The sequence below is a fragment of the Triticum dicoccoides genome, chromosome 7A, assembly GCF_002162155.2.
Source record: "Triticum dicoccoides isolate Atlit2015 ecotype Zavitan chromosome 7A, WEW_v2.0, whole genome shotgun sequence".
Taxonomy (NCBI): Eukaryota; Viridiplantae; Streptophyta; class Magnoliopsida; order Poales; family Poaceae; genus Triticum; species Triticum dicoccoides.
Window position 1 is genome coordinate 204,870,422 of NC_041392.1, and position 20,257 is coordinate 204,890,678.

Here is a 20,257-nt window from a genome sequence, read left to right on the forward strand (position 1 = left end):
TATCAAGGGCAAACCTTTGTCTTGCACATAGTCCACTTGAGATAGATGATGACGATCTTGACTTCCTCAAGTTGGACCACCTTTCTTAATTGTGTTGGCTCGATGAAGACTAGTTGATTGCTCCCCCATACTCCACTATGGGTGAGCCACTCTTCTGCACATCTTCACAAGTCCATTGTCACCACAATGGATGACAAGCTTCAAGCACTTGATCTCTTCATGATGCATCACTTGAACTTGCACACGACAACCTAACCCCACATAGAACTCTCACAAAGACCATGGGTTAGTACACAAAGCGTAATTTACAATGCTTACCATACCATGGGATCACTTGATCCCTCTTGTTACATCTTCTGCGCTTTGTGAGTTGATCAACTTGATTCACTCTTGACTTAGTCTTGATCAACCTTGAACCTTTCCAATTCTCTTCATTTGGATGATGTCTTGAAGGTAGACACGAATGATCACACAATCTTCTTCTTCAAGACATGCTTGCAATAAGCTCAACTCTCACTTGACCAATCTTTGGATAATTCCTTGAATAACACCTTGGTCGACACAAACTCTCCTTGAAACCAACACATGTACTCCAAGAAAATCCTATGGACAAAACCTTCAAAAATAACTCAAGGCAACCATTAGTCCATCGAGATTGTCATCAATTACCAAAACCAAACATGGGGGCACCGCATGTTCTTTAAGTGGCAACGCCATGGAAGCGAGGAGGAGGTCGGGCATTCGCACGAGATGAGGAGGTGGCGGAGCTCGATGGCAAGGCGAGAGGAGGGAGATGAGGGAAGGGTGGATCGAGCGATCCCCCTGGTGGCACGAGGGGAATGCGAGAGGGAGAGACCAGGGGTCGTGCTAGGGTTGAGAAGGGGTGTTTGGGCCAGCCTGGGACCGTGAAGCCAGATGGGCCGGGGCTGCAGTGAAGGAAGGCCTAGCTGGGCCTAAACGACCTGGTGGCTGGGATCTCTTCCCTCTACACTCTCTTCTCAAGAAAAAAACAGCACATAGATAAGAAAGAAAAGAAAGGGAGGATAGGGGAAGGAGTTGGACACGCGGATAATTTTCCTGGACTCACAACAATGTGCTTGTTCCGAGAAAATAGAAAAAAGGCCAAGATTGCAAAGTTTAAATTCAAACTCATTTGAATTTAAACAAAAGATTTGAACTAGGACTAGGGTTATGAAGTGCCCAGAAAATGATGAGGATTTTTGGAGGAACCTCGATAAAAGGAGAAGGAGTTGTCGGCAAGGTTTTGAACTCGAACTTGAAATAGAAAAGACATGGGGAATATTTGCAAGTGTGTTAGAATATTTATTATAGCTCCCTAATATATTGGGAGGATATGTTATATAGAGAAATTACCATGTGAGTTCCCTCAATTTAAATGGATCAAAGATCCATACGATTTGATTGTTGAGAAAAAGAAGGCATGAAGACATGATGCAATGCAAATGATGCAAAGATGAATGCATCAGACAAAACAAATCACACAACGAAACCCGGAAATCAAGGAAGGCATCTGAAGCTCTGGTCTTGGGGCGTCACAGGAACCAAGAACAAGAAAATCAGCAGGATGTTTAACTTTCCCACATAAGACTTCAACATATCTAACAATCCCAACTGGTGAAATAGTATCTCTATTGTCAAGGTTAATTGTAACATCTATCTCTTCTATCTCAGCAGGTGCAATATCATGCATAATTTCTTTGTATAAGGAATGAGGTATTGCACTTGCACTAGCACCCATATCATATAAGCCATGATAACAATGATCTCCTATTTTAACGGAAATAACAGGCATACCTACAAGAGGTCTATGTTTATTTTTAGCATCGGGTCTAGCAATTCCAGCAGCTTCATTGCAGAAGTAAATAACATGCCCATCAATATTATCGGCCAAGAGATCTTTAACCATAGCAATTTTAGGTCTAACTTTAACTTGCTCAAGGGGTTTGTGTGTCCTAATATTACTTTTGTTGACTACAGTTGAAGCCTTAGCATGATCCTTTATTCTAACAGGGAAAAGTGGTTTCTCAATATAAGCAGTAGGAACAACAATATCATTATAAGTGATAGTCTTTTCTTCAACTTTAATAGGTGCAGCTACTTTTACTTTAGCGGGAGGATTATATTTAAACCACTTATCCTTTGGGAGATCAACATGAGTAGCAAAGGATTCACAGAAAGAAGCTACTTTCTCAGAGTTAAGTCCATATTTAGTGCTAAATTCACGGAAAGCATCAGTATCCATAAAATATTTAACACAATCAAACTTAGGTGTTATACCTGACTCCTTACCTTCGTCGAGATCCCAATCTTCAGAGTTGCGTTTAATTCTTTCTAATAAATCCCATTTGAATGCAATAGTCTTCATCATAAAAGATCCAGTACAAGAAGTAACGAGCATGGAGCGATTACTCAGAGAAAGCCGAGCATAATTTTTTTGAATAATCATTTCTTTTGAGAGCTCATGATTGGGGCATGAATATAACATTGACTTAAGCCTCCCCCAAGCTTGAGCGATGATTTCTCCTTCGCGAGGCCAAAAATTATATATATAATTACGATCACGATGAACAAGATGCATAGGATAAAACTTCTAATGAAATTCCAATTTCAATAGTTTGTAGTTCCATGATCCCATATCATCACATAGCCTATACCATGTCAATGCATCTCCCTTCAAAGATAAAGGGAAGACCTTCTTCTTGATAACATCATTAGGCATACCTGCAAGCTTAAATAATCCACAAACTTCATCCACATAGATTCGGTGCAAATCGGGATGTAATGTTCCATCACCTGTGAAAGGATTAGCTAGCAGTTTCTCTATCATACCCGAAGGAATTTCAAAGTAAACATTTTTAGTAGGTTCAGTAGGTTGAGGAGCAACTATTTGCTCTACTTGTCAGGGTGAAGATACCCCGAACAAGCCCCTAAAAGGATTATGTTCCATAGTAACAAGTGACAGTAAATTTCAGCACACTATATAAATTTTTCCTTACCAAATTCCACCTACCAAAGGCGCTTCACTCCTCGGCAACGGCACCAGAAAAGAGTCTTGATGACCCACAAGTGTAGGGGATCTAACGTAGCCTTTTCGATAAGTAAGAGTGTCGAACCCAACGAGGAGCAAAAGGAAATGATAAGCAGTTTTCAGTAAGGTATTCTCTACAATCACTAAAATTATCGATAACAGATAGTTTTGTGATAAGGTAATTTGTAACGAGTAGCGAGTAACAAGTGTAAATAAAGTGCAGCAAGATGGCCCAATCCTTTTTGTAGCAAAAGACAAGCCTGGACAAACTCTTATATGAAGTAAAGCACTCCCGAGGACACATGGGAATTATCGTCAAGCTAGTTTTCATCACGTTCATATGATTCGCATTCGGTACTTTGATAATTTGATATGTGGGTGGACCGGTGCTTGGGTACTGTCCTTACTTGGACAAGCATCCCACTTATAATTAACCCCCATTGCAAGCATCCACAACTACAACAGAAGTATTAAGGTAAACCTAACCATAGCAAGAAACATATGGATCCGAATCAGCCCCTTACGAAGCAACGCATAAACTAGGGTTTAAGCTTCTGTCACTCTAGCAACCCATCATCTACTTATTACTTCCCAATGCCTCCCTCTAGGCCCAAACAATGGTGAAGTGTCATGTAGTCGACGTTCACATGACACCACTAGAGGGATGACAACATACATCTCATCAAAATATCGAACGAATACCAAATTCACATGACTACTTATAGCAAGACTTCTCCCATGTCCTCGGGTGTTGGGGAACATAGTAATTTCAAAAATTTCCTACGCACATGCAAGATCATGGTGATGCATAGCAATGAGAGGGGAGAGTGTTGTCCACGTACCCTCGTAGACCGTAAGCGGAAGCGTTAGCACAACGCGGTTGATGTAGTTGTACGTCTTCACGATCCGACCGATCAAGTACCGAACGTACGGCACCTCCGAGTTCAGCACACGTTCAGCCCGATGACGTCCCTCGAACTCTGATCCAGCCGAGTGTTGAGGGAGAGTTTCGTCAGCATGACGGCGTGGTGACGATGTTGATGTTCTACCGACGCAGGGCTTCGCCTAAGCACCGCTACAGTATTATCGAGTTGGACTATGGTGGAGGGGGGCACCGCACACGGCTAAGAGACGATCAACTTGATCAACTTGTGTGTCTAGAGGTGCCCCCTACCCCTGTATATAAAGGAGCAAGGGGAGAGGTGGCCGGCCTTGGAGGAGGGCGCGCCAAGGGGGGAGTCCTCCCACCGGGAGTAGGACTCCTCCTTCCCTTGTTGGAGTAGGAGAGAAGGAAAGAGGGGGAGAGGAACAAGGAAAAGTGGGTTGCACCCCTTGTCCAATTCAGGCCAGAGGGGGGGCGCGCGCCTCCTTCCTTTTGGCCTCTCTCCTCTATTCCTGTATGGCCCAATAAGGCCCATATACTCCCCGGCGAATTCCCGTAACTCCCCGGTACTCCGAAAAATATCCGAATCACTCGGATCCTTTCCGATGTCTGAATATAGTCGTCCAATATATTGATCGTTACATCTCGACCATTTCGAGACTCCTCGTCATGTCCCCGATCTCATCCGGGACTCCGAACTCCTTTGGTACATCAAAACTCATAAACTCATAATATAACTATCATCAAAACCTTAAGCGTGTGGACCCTATGGGTTCGAGAACAATGTAGACATGACTGAGACACGTCTCCGGTCAATAACCAATAGCGGAACCTGGATGCTCATATTGGCTCCCACATATTCTACGAAGATCTTTATCGGTCAGACCGCATAACAACATACGTTGTTCCCTTTGTCATCGGTATGTTACTTGCCCGAGATTCGATTGTCGGTATCTCAATACCTAGTTCAATCTCGTTATCGGCAAGTCTCTTTACTCGTTCCGTAATACATCATCCCACAACTAACTCATTAGTTGCAATGCTTGCAAGGCTTAAATGATGTGCATTACCGAGAGGGCCCAGAGATACCTCTCCGACAATCGGAGTGACAAATCCTAATCTCGAAATACGCCAACCCAACAAGTACCTTCGGAGACACCTGTAGAGCACCTTTATAATCACCCAGTTACATTGTGACGTTTGGTAGCACACAAAGTGTTCCTCTGGTAAACGGGAGTTGCATAATCTCATAGTCATAGGAACATGTATAAGTCATGAAGAAAGCAATAGCAACAAACTAAACGATCAAGTGTTATGCTAACAGAATGGGTCAAGTCAATCACATCATTATCCTAATGATGTGATCCCGTTAATCAAATGGCAACTCATGTCTATGGTTAGGAAACATAACCATCTTTGATCAACGAGCTAGTCAAGTAGAGGCATACTAGTGACACTCTGTTTGTCTATGTATTCACACATGTATTATGTTTCCGGTTAATACAATTCTAGCATGAATAATAAACATTTATCATGATATAAGGAAATAAATAATAACTTTATTATTGCCTTTAGGGCATATTTCCTTCATCGGGAACAAACGTAACTACTCACAAAGCATATTCATGTTCATAATCAGAGGGGTATTGATGTGCATAATGGATCTGAACATATGATCTTCCACCAAGTAAACCAACTAGCATCAACTACAAGGAGTAATCAACACTACTAGCAACCCACAGGTACCAATCTGAGGTTTGGATACAAAGATTGGATACAAGAGATGAACTAGGGTTTGATATGAGATGGTGCTAGTGAAGATGTTGATGGAGATTGACCCCCTCCCGATGAGAGGATCGTTGGTGATGAGAGGATCGTGGCTACGGTGTGGGCCCCCTCTAGTACTTTCTTTGCTTAGTATTTTTTATTAATTGCAAAAATGACTTCTGTGAAGTTTCAGGACGTTTGGAGCTGTGCAGAATAGGTCTCTAACATTTGCTCTTTTTCCAGCCCAGAATTCCAGCTGTCGGCATTCCCCCTCTTCATGTAAATCTTGTAAAATAAGAGAGAATAGGCATAAGTATTGTGACATAGTGTGTAATAACATCCCATAATGCAATAAATATCGATATAAAAGCATGATGCAAAATGGACGTATCATACCTTGCCATGAGTTTGGCAAGAGGGTACAATAGTGATCTAGGAGTAGATCACTGGACAATGGTCAAAATTTGTCCTTAGTTACCTAAGAGGACTAAGGAAATATTTCTCGGTTATGGAGGTGATAAAGAGTTCGTCGTAAAGGGTTATATCGATGCAAGCTTTGACACCAATTCGGATGACTCAGAGTCTCAATCTGGATACATATTGATAGTGGGAGAAATTAGCTAGAGTAGCACCATGCAGAGCATTGTAGACATAGAAATTTATAAATATACACACGTATCTGAATGTGACAGACCCGTTGACTAAACTTCTCTCACAAGCAAAACATGATCATACCTTAGTACTCTTTGGGTGTTAATCACATGGCAATATGAACTAGATTATTGACTCTAGTAAACCCTTTGGGTGTTGGTCACATGGCGATGTGAACTATGGGTGTTAATCACATGATGATGTGAACTATTGGTGTTAAATCACATGGCGATGTGAACTAGATTATTGACTCTAGTGCAAGTGGGAGACTGAAGGAAATATGTCCTAGAGGCAATAATAAAGTTGTTACTTTATATTTCCTTATTCATGATAAAAAGTTTATTATTCATGCTAGAATTGTATTGATCGAAAACCTAGATACACATGTGAATACATAAACAAACACCGTGTCCCTAGTGAGCCTCTACTTGACTAGCTCGTTAATCAAAGATGGTTAAGGTTTCCTAACCATGGACATGAGTTGTCATTTGATAACGGGATCACATCATTAGGAGAATAATGTGATGGCCAAGACCCATCCGTTAGCTTAGCATAATGATCGTTCGGTTTTATTGCTATTGTTTTCTTTATGTCAAATACATATTCATTCGATTATGAGATTATGCAACTCCCGAATACCAGAGAAATGTCTTGTGTGCTATCAAACTTCACAACGTAACTGGGTGATTATAAAGATGATCTACATGTATCTCCAAAGGTGTTTGTTGAGTTGGCATAGATCGAGATTATGATTTGTCACTTCGAGTATCGAAGAGGTATCTCTGGGCCCTCTCGGTAATACACATCATAAGCTTGCAAGCAAACGACTAAGGAGTTAGTCACGAGGTGATGTATTATGGAACGAGTAAAGAGACTTGCCGGTAACGAGATTGAACTAGGTATGAAGATATCGACGATCGAATCTCGGGCAAGCAACATACCGGTGGACAAAGGGATTTACGTATGTTGTCATAACGGTTTGACCGATAAAGATCTTCGTAGAATATGTAGGAGCCAATTTGGGCATCCAGGTTCCTCTATTGGTTATTGACCGGAGAGGTGTCTCGATCATGTCTACATAGTTCTCGAACCCGTAGGGTCCGCACGCTTAACGTTCGACGATGATATAGTATTATATGAGTTATGTGATTTGGTGACCGAATATTGTTCGGAGTCCTGGATGAGATCACGGATATGACGAGGAGTCTCGAAATGATCGAGAGGTAAAGATTGATATATAGGCCGATGATATTTGAACACTGAAAGTGTTCCCGAGGGTACCGGGTACTTATCGGGTCACCGGAAAGGAGTTTCGAGCACCCCCGGCAAAAATATGGGCCTTATGGGCCAAGTGAGGGAACACACCATCCATGGTGCGCCCCTATAGAGGCCAGCCCTATGAGGAGGAGAAGGAAAGAGGGGAGGGTAAGAAAAGTGTGGATTAGGATGTCTACTTCCTTCCATCTCCCCCTTTTTTCCTTCCACCTCAGTTATATATGGTGGGGGGATGGGTTGGGAGGGACTCCAAGTAGGATTCGTCCTACTTGGGTGTCTTCTATGGCTGCTCCTCCCTCCCTCCCTATATATGAGGACGGAGGCGCCTAGCACATAACAGACAATTGCCTAGCCGTGTGTGGTGCCCCCTCCAACGTTTATACCTTTGGTCATATCTTTGTAGTGCTTAGGCGAAGCCCTGCGATGAGCACTTCATCATCACCGTCACCACACCGTCGTGCTGACGGAACTCATCTACTATCTCGATATCTTGCTGGATCAAGAAGACGGGGGGACGTTACCGAGCTGAATGTGTGCAGAACTCGAAGGTGTCGTGCGTTCAGTACTTGAACGGTCGAAGCTAGAAGAAGTTTGACTACATCAACCGTGTTGTCAAACGCTTTCGCTTAAGGTCTACGAGGGTTTGTAGACACATTTTCCTCCTCGTTATTATGCATCTTTATGATAAATCATTGCGTGTGCGTAACATTTTTTTATTTTTCACGGAACGTTTTCAACATGAACGTACGGTCGGTTGCGAATTAATGCTCCCAGAAAGCGACGAGCTAGCCGCAGACATGTTTGGCTTGGAACCGAAGAGGAGGGCCATGATCGATCCGGTGAGCACGCGTGCGCGACAGCCGAACCCGAACGTGGCCATTCCTTTATGAAGTAAAAACGTGGCCATTCTTGCCGCGTGAGCTTTTGCCGTGCTCACAGAAGTCAGTCGTGCGCACTCTTACTTTATTGTGCTGTATACTATGTACTCCAAAGTGTTCAGACTCGACTCGCTCAATTTCTTACACCATCTACGATCGAACTTCTCAAATTAACTGAACAGATGCCGTACCACTGATCACACAAAAGAAAGAAGAAGAAAATTGACTCAGGGCATCTTCAATGCAAGACGCCTATATGGGCGCTTAGGAAAATAAAAAAAATCTTGAAAAATTAAAAGCCCATCTAAGCGCTGTTTGTTACAACGCTGAGCGCTAATTAAGGGGGCGCTAAGGAAATCCGCCGCTACACGCAGCCTTCTATCTCGTACGAGAAAATAGCTCAAGCGCTCGGTTCCTTTTCTAGCATCGATGCCGTAGGTAGCGCCAGGATTGGAAGGCCCAACTGCCCCATCGACCAGGAATTCGATCCTGACGCCTATGCTAGCGCCTAGCGTTGTAGATGCCCTTAACCGGACTTCTTAAAGCCTCCTTAAATGCGAGGCTATTTAGCAATCCTCATATTGGCCTTATATATGGGATAAGTATGATTCAGGGTCACTACATGTAGAAACAAAAATAGCCCTGGTTTACGACCTCTTGGCAAAAACGTCGCCCGGGTCACACGCGAGTGCGGCTTCGGAGGCCCCCGAAACCCTAGACCAGCAAGGTCCCAGATCTCCTCCTCCGACCGCTGCCCCCGCCGGCGCCGATGGTGGCGGCCGCGCCTGGACGACGAGCCCCTCCCCTCCATCCTCGACAGGTCCTTTCACAGGGAGTGGAATGTCTTCGGGGTTGCCATGGTGGCAGGGTGGCCGGCAGCGGGATTCGCGGTGGCAGTTGCCGGCGCACGGCGGGGAGCGCGGTGGAGAGGCGGACCCAGTCCAGGTGCGCAGCAAAGTGGTCGAAGAGGGTGGGTCGCCGGTGCAGATGGGGGTGACGGCGTGAGCTCAAGGCCATGGTGGCGGCAACGTTGAGAGGCCCCGCCAGGAAGGAGTCCAGGATGGGCAGCGGCTGGCCGGCCGCCTACGTGTGTTGGGCGTGTTGTGGTGCTCTCAGAGGTGGCGGCGCCGAAGTGGTCGAAGGAGGTGCGTGCGGGTCAGATTTGAATCCCGCCATATTCGATATGGGCCTTAGGGCTGATTTTGTTGTGCGGCAGTCCCCTGGTGCGGGTGAAGGCCGTCGTGGCGGGGTTGGCTCTTGCACGACGTGGTTGGCTGTTGTGGCTTCTTGTCTGGGTGGATGGGCTTTTGTGGGTCGCGTTCTTTTTGGCAGTGCGAGTGAGGGAAGACCATAGATGCAGGGCTTCGACGACAAGTTGTTGCGGCGATGCAAGGCTTCATGGACGGTACTGCCTAAACCTTGGAGGCGTGGAGATGCGTGCCATTACGGATGAAAATCATGTCATGTTGTGGCTGGGCTGGCGGCGATGGCACCCGTGGGTGTCGTTCCCCTCTTTGGAGGTGTTGCCGAGTGTGTCGCCATCTCCCTCTCTTGCTTGGTGTTGGCAATTGTCTTCGAGCGAAAGCCTTGATTCGGTGCTGGATCAACACGATGGCGTCGTCCTCAACGTCGTCCCTCTGTTTGGGAGCACCGTGTCGGGGCACATGGTCTGGATGTCCTATGTTGCGCTCCTTCGGTGTTCGCCGCTACCCATGATCATTCTTCTCCTGCGCAATGTACAGTCGTCGCTGGTGATTCCAAGACGGCGCCTTTCTCGGGTTAGATCGAGTCCTGCCATCCTCTTTCACCTCCTTTCGGTATTAAGAGGGGATGGTGCATCGACAAGGGATGTTTGGTGGAAGTTGCTGCTCTCCGGTGGTGACCAACGTCCGTCAAGACGCGGCAAGGTTTTCGGTTTTAGGCAAGCTTTTTTGCTTTGTAGTTACGTTGTTGTAGGTGGCTGTCTTTGAACTAGCTGGATGTGGAGTGATGCTATGCTCGTTGTTCATAGCGAGTGGTGATCATCTTGTATTTATAATTTTCTTTTTTATAAAGTTATGATACACAATTTGTGTACTCTCGAAAATATAATATAAACATGAGTAGTGACCAAACGTGTCGTCACATAGGATTTAAACCACCACGAAGCATCTTTTTTCGTTGTTTATTATTTTTTCTTACTCTCCGCTTCTCGGTCAATCACATATTTTTTTTCTTTCTCTCTGCTTCTCCGTCAATCACATATGGCCAAATGTAAAAATAAATAAAGAACATGACATCTTTGTTTATTATTTCCTTAAAGTTAGTGTAAAATTGAGCCACTTATTTTACAACAGAGAGAGTATTTCTTTTCTTTCTGTCTGCTTCTCCGTCAATCACATACGACCAGATGTATAGAGAAAAGAGTGAAGAACATGACACATTTGATCAAAAGTGAGAAACATGACACATGTGACCGGACGCATACGGAGAAAAATGAGGAACATGGCTGCGGTGTCCGGATGTGTAGGGAAAAAAAAATCACATATGACCAGATGTATAGAAAAAAGTGAAGAACATGACACATTTGATCAAAAGTGAGGAACATGACACATGTGACCGGATGTATAGGGAGAAAAATAAGGAACATGACTGCGGTGTCCGGATGTGTAGGAAAAAATATAAGGAGGAACATGACTGCAGTGTCCGGATGTGTAGGGAAAAAAAGGAGAAACATGACTACGTGAATGGACAAATAGGGAGTTGCAACGGATGCGCCCGGACCGTGGACACCGAGGAGGCCAAATTCGCCGATTCCGGCTGTAGATGCCCTTATGACTTTATCCATCTTTTTATTTTACAGAAAAACTAGCAAAAGGGCCCGTGAGTTGCAACGGGAGAAAAAAATTCATAATTTCAAATGGTCATGATCACATTTCGTTGCATCACCGAGATACAATATCTCTCTCAATTTCTCGAAATCATGAACATTTTGAAATTATGAACAATTTGTTAAACTCATGCACATATTTGAAATCGCAAACAACATACTATTACAAATTTCTGAACATTTTCTACAATCAAGAACATTTTTTCAATTTATGAATGTTTTTTGCTATTTACAAACATTTTTTAGAAATTGTGAACATTTTTAAGCAATTTTCCGGAACTGGCAAACATTCTATAATCGATGAAAATATTTAGAAATTGGGTGGAATAGTTATTGAATTTGACGAACTTTTTTTGATTTAGCGAACATTTTTGGAAATGCCCGTGCCTTGCAACGGAAAAAAACTATCAAGTTATACATGTGTGGTAGATATAAAAAAGTATGAATCAAATTCACAAAGTATATACAAATCATGTCATGATGCGATAAGACACTTTTAAAATGTAATTTCAAAAAAGAACAATATGATGCTCATCAAGACTTGATTTTTTAAGGCGTCACAACAAAATATTTTGTGGCTGAGCAAACTGCATTGACGGACCCTGCCTGAGCTATACTGATAAATAAAGTGTCTCGTCTGGACTTAGCGTAGCGGTGTTTACCATAACCACTATTGTGATATGAAAATAAGCATAACTGTGTATGGAAGCAAAATAGACATTTAGTCATTTTAATATAGCTTACAAAAACAAACCCTTAGAAAGTTATGTCAATTTTGTTGGGTTCAGCGTTGTACAAAACACGGAAACCCTTTTTTACCCAACGCGAAGGACTAAATAAAATCATAAAACGAGCTATATAGATCTCCTAATAAAACCTTTATGGAACCTACAATTAGTTTTGTTCATTATTTACGGATGTGTTTTAATTTTTGTGAACATTTTCTAAAAGCTGATGGACATGATTTTTAAATTCCTGAATATGCTTTGAATATTGGCGCATTTAAAAAAATCATGAACATTTTTTATTTCATGAAATCATTAGAAATCGTGATTTTTTTATAATTTCTGAGCAATTTTTTAAGTCATGAACATTTTTTGATTTTTAGAATATTTTTTAAATTCACAAACAGTTTACCATTTTCCTACTTTTTTTCAGAACTCGCAATTGTTTGATATTTTGAAAATCCGAAACTAATTTTGAGATAAAAAACCAAAACAGAAATAAAAAAGTAAAAAGAAATAAAAAATAGGGGGCGCCATCAATCCGAAATTTATTTTTAGGGAAAAAACAAAATAGAAATGAAAAAGAATATAGAAAACAGGGGGCGCCACGACCCGCACATGGGCTGGCCCATTACTGCGCTTGGTAAAAAGAAAGAGAAAAAGCGTGAGAACCAGGGATCGAACCCTGGTCTCCTGTGTGGAGCATCGTTGCCTCAGCCATCGCGCTGCTCATGCATTGGTGCTATTATATCGTATCCACCTTTAATAACAGAACCCTGGAGCGATATTAGAAATTAAAAACGAATCGTTTTTGCCACTTACGGGTGGCATTGGTGGGTAATTATTGCCAACTTCAAGGGCATTTTTAATGACGGACGGGCAGAAGCGATAGCCGCTTTATATTATATATATATATATACTAGCAAATATGCCCGTGCGTTGCAACGGGAGAAAAGCTATTAGATTATGCACGTGCGATAGATAGAAAAAAATTATGAACCAAATGCCAGGATGAGATAAGGACTTTTAGAATGTAATTTCATAAAGTATGTCTGGGTGATGTCATGACGAGATAAGAGACTTTTAAAAAGTCATTTTAAAAATAAAAAATGTGATGGTCTCATCACGACTTGATTTTCTAACGCGTCATAACGAAAAAAATGTCGGTGATAAAACTGCATTGATGGACACTGCATGAGGTAGACCGATGAGTGAGTGCCTTGCCTTGACCTAGCATAGCGGTGTTTATAATAATTAGTAATGTGGTATAAAAAATATAGCTGTGTATGAAGGCAAAATAGAAATTTAGTCATTTTTATATAGCTTACAAAAATTAACCCTTAGAAAGTTGTGTCAATTTTTGAGGGTTCAACGGTGTACAAGACATGGAAAACTTTTTTTTATCCAAATCGAGGGACTGAATACAATCATGAAGCGACCCCTATAGATCTCCTGCGACGGTTCATTATGTTCATTATTTATGGATTTGTTTTAATTTTTGTGAACATATTCCAAACTTTAATGGACATTTTTTAAATTCCCTAATATGTTTTGAATACTGGATATTTTTAAAAAATCATGAACATTTTTAGTTTCCTGAAAATTTATTTGAAACCGTGATAGTTTTTTATAATATGTGAACAATTTTTTGAAATCATGATCATTTTATGATTTTCCGAATGGTTTTTTTAATTCACAAACAGTTTATAATTTTTCAAGACTTTTTCTGAAATATATTTTTCCTGGAAATCACGAATAAATTTAAAGAAGAAAAAACTAAAACAGAAATAAGAACGTGAAAGGCAAAAAATGAAATAAAAGCAGGGGCGTTGCAACCTGCACATGGGCCGGCCTATGTGTGCGGGAGGAGTAGGCGCGCTTGCGAGAACATTTTTTATTTCCTGAAAATTTATTTGAAACCGTGATAGTTTTTTATAATATGTGAACAATTTTTTGAAATCATGATCATTTTATGATTTTCCGAATGTTTTTTTTAATTCACAAACAGTTTATAATTTTTCAAGACTTCTTTTGAAATATTTTTTTTCTGGAAATCACGAATAAATTTAAAGAAGAAAAAACTAAAACAGAAATAAGAACGTGAAAGGCAAAAAATGAAATAAAAGCAGGGGCGTTGCAACCTGCACATGGGCCGGCCTATGTGTGCGGGAGGAGTAGGCGCGCTTGCGAGACGAAAAAGAAGAGATAAAAGGTGGGCAGGCGGGGATCGAACCCTGGTCTCTGTGGTGGAAGCATGCACGCTGGCCACTGCGCTGAGCCATCTTCGTGTTATATTAGGGGATCTCGGTTTATATAAACCCGAACTAATAGTGCGATACGTGAACCCTTTTTTGCCACTTACGGATGGCATTGGTGGGTAAATTTTGCCAACTTCGAGGGTATTTTTTATGACGGACGACCAGAAGCACTATTTGCTTTATTAGTAAAAATAAAATAAAAGGGAAAGAGGGAAAGATATAGAAAAATTAGGACGACCAACCACATGACAGGATGCTGACATAGTCCGTGGATATGTTCGGACAATCGACTAATGCGTGTAGCTCATATCTTGCACATTAGCAGTCATCCAAACCTAAAAGCAAAGAACGAACCAAGAATCTCCTCTGAAGGATCGACTTGCACGAGGCTTTATATTATGAGCAACCAGTGGGAACTGACAATTCTGTCACAAGAAAGGCGCCGTGTGATCATCAACACTTGCCAGTACCAACATCATGGCCTAACAACTCGGACAAACTCCAGCTTCGTACTAGTGATCGTGCAATGATCAAACAGGCCGCAAGCGTCGCCGAGTTGCCGTGATATTACAAGCCACTTATTCTCCACACGAAAGTGTTATAGGACTCTCAGATGGAGGCCAGGATATCCGGCTTTCGTCTTGTACTTCTCAAACAGTTCTTGCAACGCGCCGACGAATTGCCCGTGCACTTCGTTTATCTGTCGACAATGAGGAAACTTGTTTTTAGACGGCTGAAAACAATATACTGCTACTGTTATAGTGCAGGGGAACATGCAGAGATGAACTGTAAGATTAGTCCTACAAGTAATCAACTTATTTTCCTCTTCTAGCTTTTCACTAGATTGACAAAATTGTTCCTGGCAGCAGTTGCGTGATTATGAGTTTTCACCTCATCAATGGTAGGCAGAGGATTTTTCTTCAGCTCAATGGGTCTACCAACAACCACATGCATAGGTGACGAGAAGGCGATCGGTGTCCTGCATTCAGATGTGCCGGTAGATGATGAAAAGCCATCCAAACCGATATCGCAAATTCAACAATAATTATATCAACACGCAGGGAGTTACCCGTATCTTCCCCAGAAGATGATGGGAGTAAATTTAAGTGCTCTAGCAATGTTCACAAACAATTTGCCTCCTGGCCTCCACCACCTGTAAGCTTTGCTCTGACCAGATGATAACAACAGATAATCAACATTGGTAATTCTTCAGGAATGTATTCAAGGATAAAAAACGAAGAATACAGTTGACTTTGCAGGGACATGACCCTAAGCATATTCGGTAGCTTCCTTGTGTTTTCAAGTTTGGGAAACTGAATTTTCTTCAAGTTTACTTTCAACATTTTACAGTTAAAGTAACCAAATGTTGCTTTTTACCTGTCCAAAGCAGAAAACAGGGACTAAAGGGCAGCCAGCCTGCATAGCTATCTTGACAAACCCTTTTCTTGAATTAAGGAAAGCAACCTGCAAAACACGCAAGGGTTGGACAAACTTTACTTAGGAAGAGTGAGTAATAAGGTTATTTTAACTCAGAAAGTCAATGCTCCTCGTCAATGAATGACACGAGAAAGGATGCCATCGACGTGGCATAAGCACAAACCTCGGAATCATGATCCATATGAAGAATCTCCTGTATACCTCCAGGCACCACGACGCAACTGTAACCAGCTGCAAGGTAGGAGTAGAAATTCTTCCTGGTTGCAGCAATCAGTCCTATCCATGTCCATATCTGCCTCAGGAATGGGGTGTGGAACACCTAACACAAATGGACCATTGAACAGAGTAAGGAACGCAGCCTACTAATCGATGGAATCAAATTAATCCGCGGCATTGTGCTGCAAGCAAATTCAGGGAGCTTACGTACCGCACTGCTCGCAAGGACTTTGAGCTTAGGCAGAGGCATGAACCCGACATGATTCGCCAGAGCCGCCACGCCGATCGGCAGCACAGAATGCGGTTCATAGCCAAACACTGCAAGCATAGCACACAAGTTAGCCAGGCACAGACTTTCTACCAAACAGATTTCTGTTTCTTTGCCCTTTTGATATCGTCAGCACCGAAACTGCCGTTGAATCGTCGGCTAAACACCGAATTAGCCCGGGAAATCCAGTGAAGAGCTAGATATGATGATCATTGCATCTGTATATGGAAACTGATTCTGAGGAAGCTCACCATAAGCCCTGCTGGAATCGAAGGCGTTGTAGTCCTCCACATGCAAGCTAATCGGGAAGTAGCCCATGGCATACTTGCAGATGAACCTGCAACCGCGAGCAGAACCATCGGTTGAACATCCAAGAAGGAATAAAACCGAGCAAATTGCAGCAATTAGGAGAGAAATGGACCTGCCGATTTTGCGGCCCAATTTGTCCTCGTCGTTGAGGGGGGTGAACATGAAGACGAGCTGCAACGCCACCACCCTGCATCATCAAGAAAGGAGTCAGCACTGACCCATGGAAGACAGGAGAAGAATAAGAAAGGAAAGAAAATGCTCTTTTGCCTCCTGCTATGCTAGAAAGAAAAGAGAATAAAGGAAAAGGGAAGGATTGGAAAGGGACGGGACGCACAGGGCGGCGAGGCGGAGCGGGAAGAGGAAGAGCGAGGCGAGGATGAGGATGACGTTGAAGTGGATTCCCCCGAGCCACAGCGCCAGCGCCGCGATCGTCCGCGGCAGCGAGTAGTTGGTGCCCCGGAACACCGTCGCCCCGCCCTCCTCCTCCTCCTCCCCGTCGGCCCGCGGCCTCTCCTCCTCCCCCTCCAGCGCGCCATTCGCGCCCATGTCGCGGAGCCGGGGCGGACCGGGGGAAGAAGAGGAAGAAGTTCCCGGTCGGTCTCCGCCGCTTCCCGGGAGTTTCTTTTCTTCCTTGCTCACGCACGCTCCGCGGAGGCGGGCGGATCCGTCCGGCAAAGGTGCTGCTGCCGCCGCCTACGCGTGCGTGTTTGGTGCGGTGGCGCCTCGGCCGTCGGATGTGCGGCGCGGTGCCTCGGATGGCGCACCGCGCCGCGTCTTATAAAGCCGATATCCCCGTCTCGTCGCGGTACGGGTGTCGTGTGCGCGCCGCATGCGCTCGACGTGGCGGCCCGCGCCCAGCCGCGCGGCGCGTTTCTTCGCCCCCGCGCGACGTCACGGGTTCCTTCGCCCCGTCCGTCCGGTCGTGCGTGCCGCTGCTCTCTCTGAACGAACGGCGGGGCTGCCCGCCAGATGCCACCGCTCCCTCGCTGCTCCTGCTTGTGTCCAGTCCGGTCCTGCCGAGCGCGCCGGACGTCCGGTCGTGTGTGCCGCCGCTGTCTCTGGACCCACCTCTCTCTGACTTGCGGGCTGAATCGGGGTGCACGAAAGCGGGTTGGAACGGGAGGAATTTCGGAGGAGCAAAAACCGTAAAGCTGTACACGCACAAAACGTTCTACTCCCCTTCACGCAACATCTTTTGGAATTCAACAACAATTTGGGAGGTACGATTACTTTCTTTTTGAAACCAGGGAGATATGATTCCAAGTTTCCAACGTGCGCGGTCGTAGGATTGAAGCACAAGAATGCCGTAAAGAATAATTTGCCGTGAAGATCAATAGATTGGAAGTTTTTCCGCAAAAAAAAGAAGAAAAAGAATTTGTCGACTCGAGGCGTTCAGAAACAGTCTCTATATAATATAAATAAATATAAAGGCCAAGAAAACAATCGCACTGTTCCCGTGTTCGATTTTTTTTATCAACTCGCCAAGGCGCCAAGCTGCCAGCGGTGGAGAGGATAACACGAGGTGGTGTGGAGTGGGTTTTCTGGACTTAGGGACACCTAAAGACGTATATACGTGATTCGGAGTCTGGATCTCGAGGTAGTGACGGCTTTTTGAGTCTTGTGGCGGTATGAGACGTCTCTTTCATTAACAGATCAGGTTCGATGCGGCTCGATAGGTGACACATGTGCCTCTTTCGGAGTTGTCGCGCGGTGCTTGTCGCCGGCAGATGATGCCACCGGTGGATGCGCTACCGGCGGATGCTACGCACGGCGTCTTATATGGACACGTCAAGTCATGCCTGCTAGCGGCAGGTGATGCACGGTGGCTCTGGCGGAGGTGTTATGTTTAGCCTGATGCTGTCGGAGGTGGCAACAGTAGCGGGAGGTAGGCGATATGGGACGTCTTTGTCTTTCGTTGTCTCCTCCAGAGGTATCCGCCTATCAAGGTGTCGGTAGACGGATAAGGTCGGATGGTACATACGGCTTCAACGATGAGTTTATGCACTCCGGTGAAAACAAAAGATCTCTGATCATACTAAGTCATCACGCGTTGTGTCGTGTCCTTACTGAAGGTGGTGGACTAAAACTTGGCTTGAGGGATGAGAATGGAGTTCAACCTTGTGATGGACTCGCCATCATCGGCGCATGTGCGACGATTTCTTCTTGAAGACGTAGCCTAGGAGTTGTGTTTTTTCGTTTATGTTGTGTTTTGTATCATAAGGATTAGTGGCTATCTGAGGAGGTACTGTCGTGAGGTATACGGCCTCAAGGTTTGTTTTCCGATTTATTTCCGGATCAATGGTGTTCAACTACTGGATTTTGTACTTTTAAAAATATATGACTGCATGCATCGTCTTGATGTAGAGGCCGGGATTATTCTTCTTTTAAAAAAAGAAAATATACAGCTAAAACATAGTCGTTGCATCCTTCATCGGTCAGTTTGTCAATTTTTGTACAGGCCGCATACATGCATATATTTTTGTACAGGCCGCATACAGCTAAAACATAGTCGTTTAATTTTCAAATTTTACATGCATATATTTTTTGTATCTATATATCCTCTAAGCGCGTTATTTATTTTAGTTTTCAAAATGCTTACATTAAAAAAAACATTGTCGGATTCTGATGGACCGGCGAGATAATCTGAGGTGCTGTTAGGTTCGATCGTTTCTTTCCAACCTGTTTTTGAAAAACTACTAGTGTCGACACACAATCTCAATCATATATATATATATCTGGCAAGGACCGATTGCATTAGCATATCGCAATCACAGCTTTGAAGAGTAGGATTAGTTATCACTCTTCTACAGTTCTTTGATGGTGCTTTGGCTGAGGTGTTAGGCGAGGTCGGCGTGGGCGTGTTTTACTTTAACAAGGACACAAATTTTGCCTCTTTTTATTAATTATAAGAAGAGAGTATAATAAGTACATGACCTCGATCATAGGCAAGGAAAAGAAAAAGATTACTCTTGGGATATGATGTCGACCGACCCTCGGCTTATGCTCTAATACTTGATATGATGATCGGTGTCATTGTGAAATGATTGTGTAAGGCACGTGTATTTCTTCCGTTCCATATCTTCCGAAAGACTAGCATGGCAAGGGGGGTCATGACTACTCTGGCTTCTAGAGGATGAGCCATCGCAGACCACTTCCTTTGATATTGCGAAGATGTCCAAAGCAATGTCTTTTTGGAGATGGTGAATGCCTTTTTTATTGTTTCACCATCTCCAAGATCGGGAGTGATTATAAGAGAGGAGGATGACTTGGTGCTTCTATTGTCTTGGAACCACATATAGCTGGAAGCGATGGAATTTGCATTAGTGTGGGTCCGGAGAGAAACTCTATTTGGGATCTGATAGCCCTTCCTATTTGCATGGGAGGGGGGGGGGGTTATTTTGGAGGATCATCATGATTCATGATAATTGTGTAGCATATGAGCTTGCGCAACTTGCAAATCATAATAAGCATTTTGCAATGTGGTATTTACCTTCTCCATCACTTTGGAATCATCACCTAAGGGAGGATTGTCTCATCAATGCCGACCGAATAAACAGGCCTCCTACAGGACTCAACCCGGCTTGACAGAGAAGGCGCACATTCTGATGTTACACCATATTGGAGAATTCAGAAGACCTTGACATTTAGTGGCGCGAAGACTCCATGCCACAA

At 43.7% G+C, this 20,257-nt stretch overlaps 1 protein-coding gene across 1 annotated transcript; it reads right to left on the minus strand.

The window, feature by feature from the left end:
- Positions 1 to 14,573: 14,573 nt before the first annotated feature.
- LOC119330547 (diacylglycerol O-acyltransferase 2D-like) lies at positions 14,574 to 17,472 on the minus strand. The gene is made up of 9 exons (XM_037603660.1): positions 16,920 to 17,472; positions 16,698 to 16,772; positions 16,528 to 16,613; positions 16,220 to 16,326; positions 15,956 to 16,111; positions 15,733 to 15,819; positions 15,425 to 15,522; positions 15,247 to 15,334; positions 14,574 to 15,055 (listed from the first exon to the last, which is right to left on the minus strand). Exons 1-9 carry the CDS (start codon positions 17,129 to 17,131, stop codon positions 14,954 to 14,956), a joined length of 1,011 nt encoding a protein of 336 aa, XP_037459557.1. The 5' UTR covers positions 17,132 to 17,472; the 3' UTR covers positions 14,574 to 14,953.
- Positions 17,473 to 20,257: the final 2,785 nt, after the last annotated feature.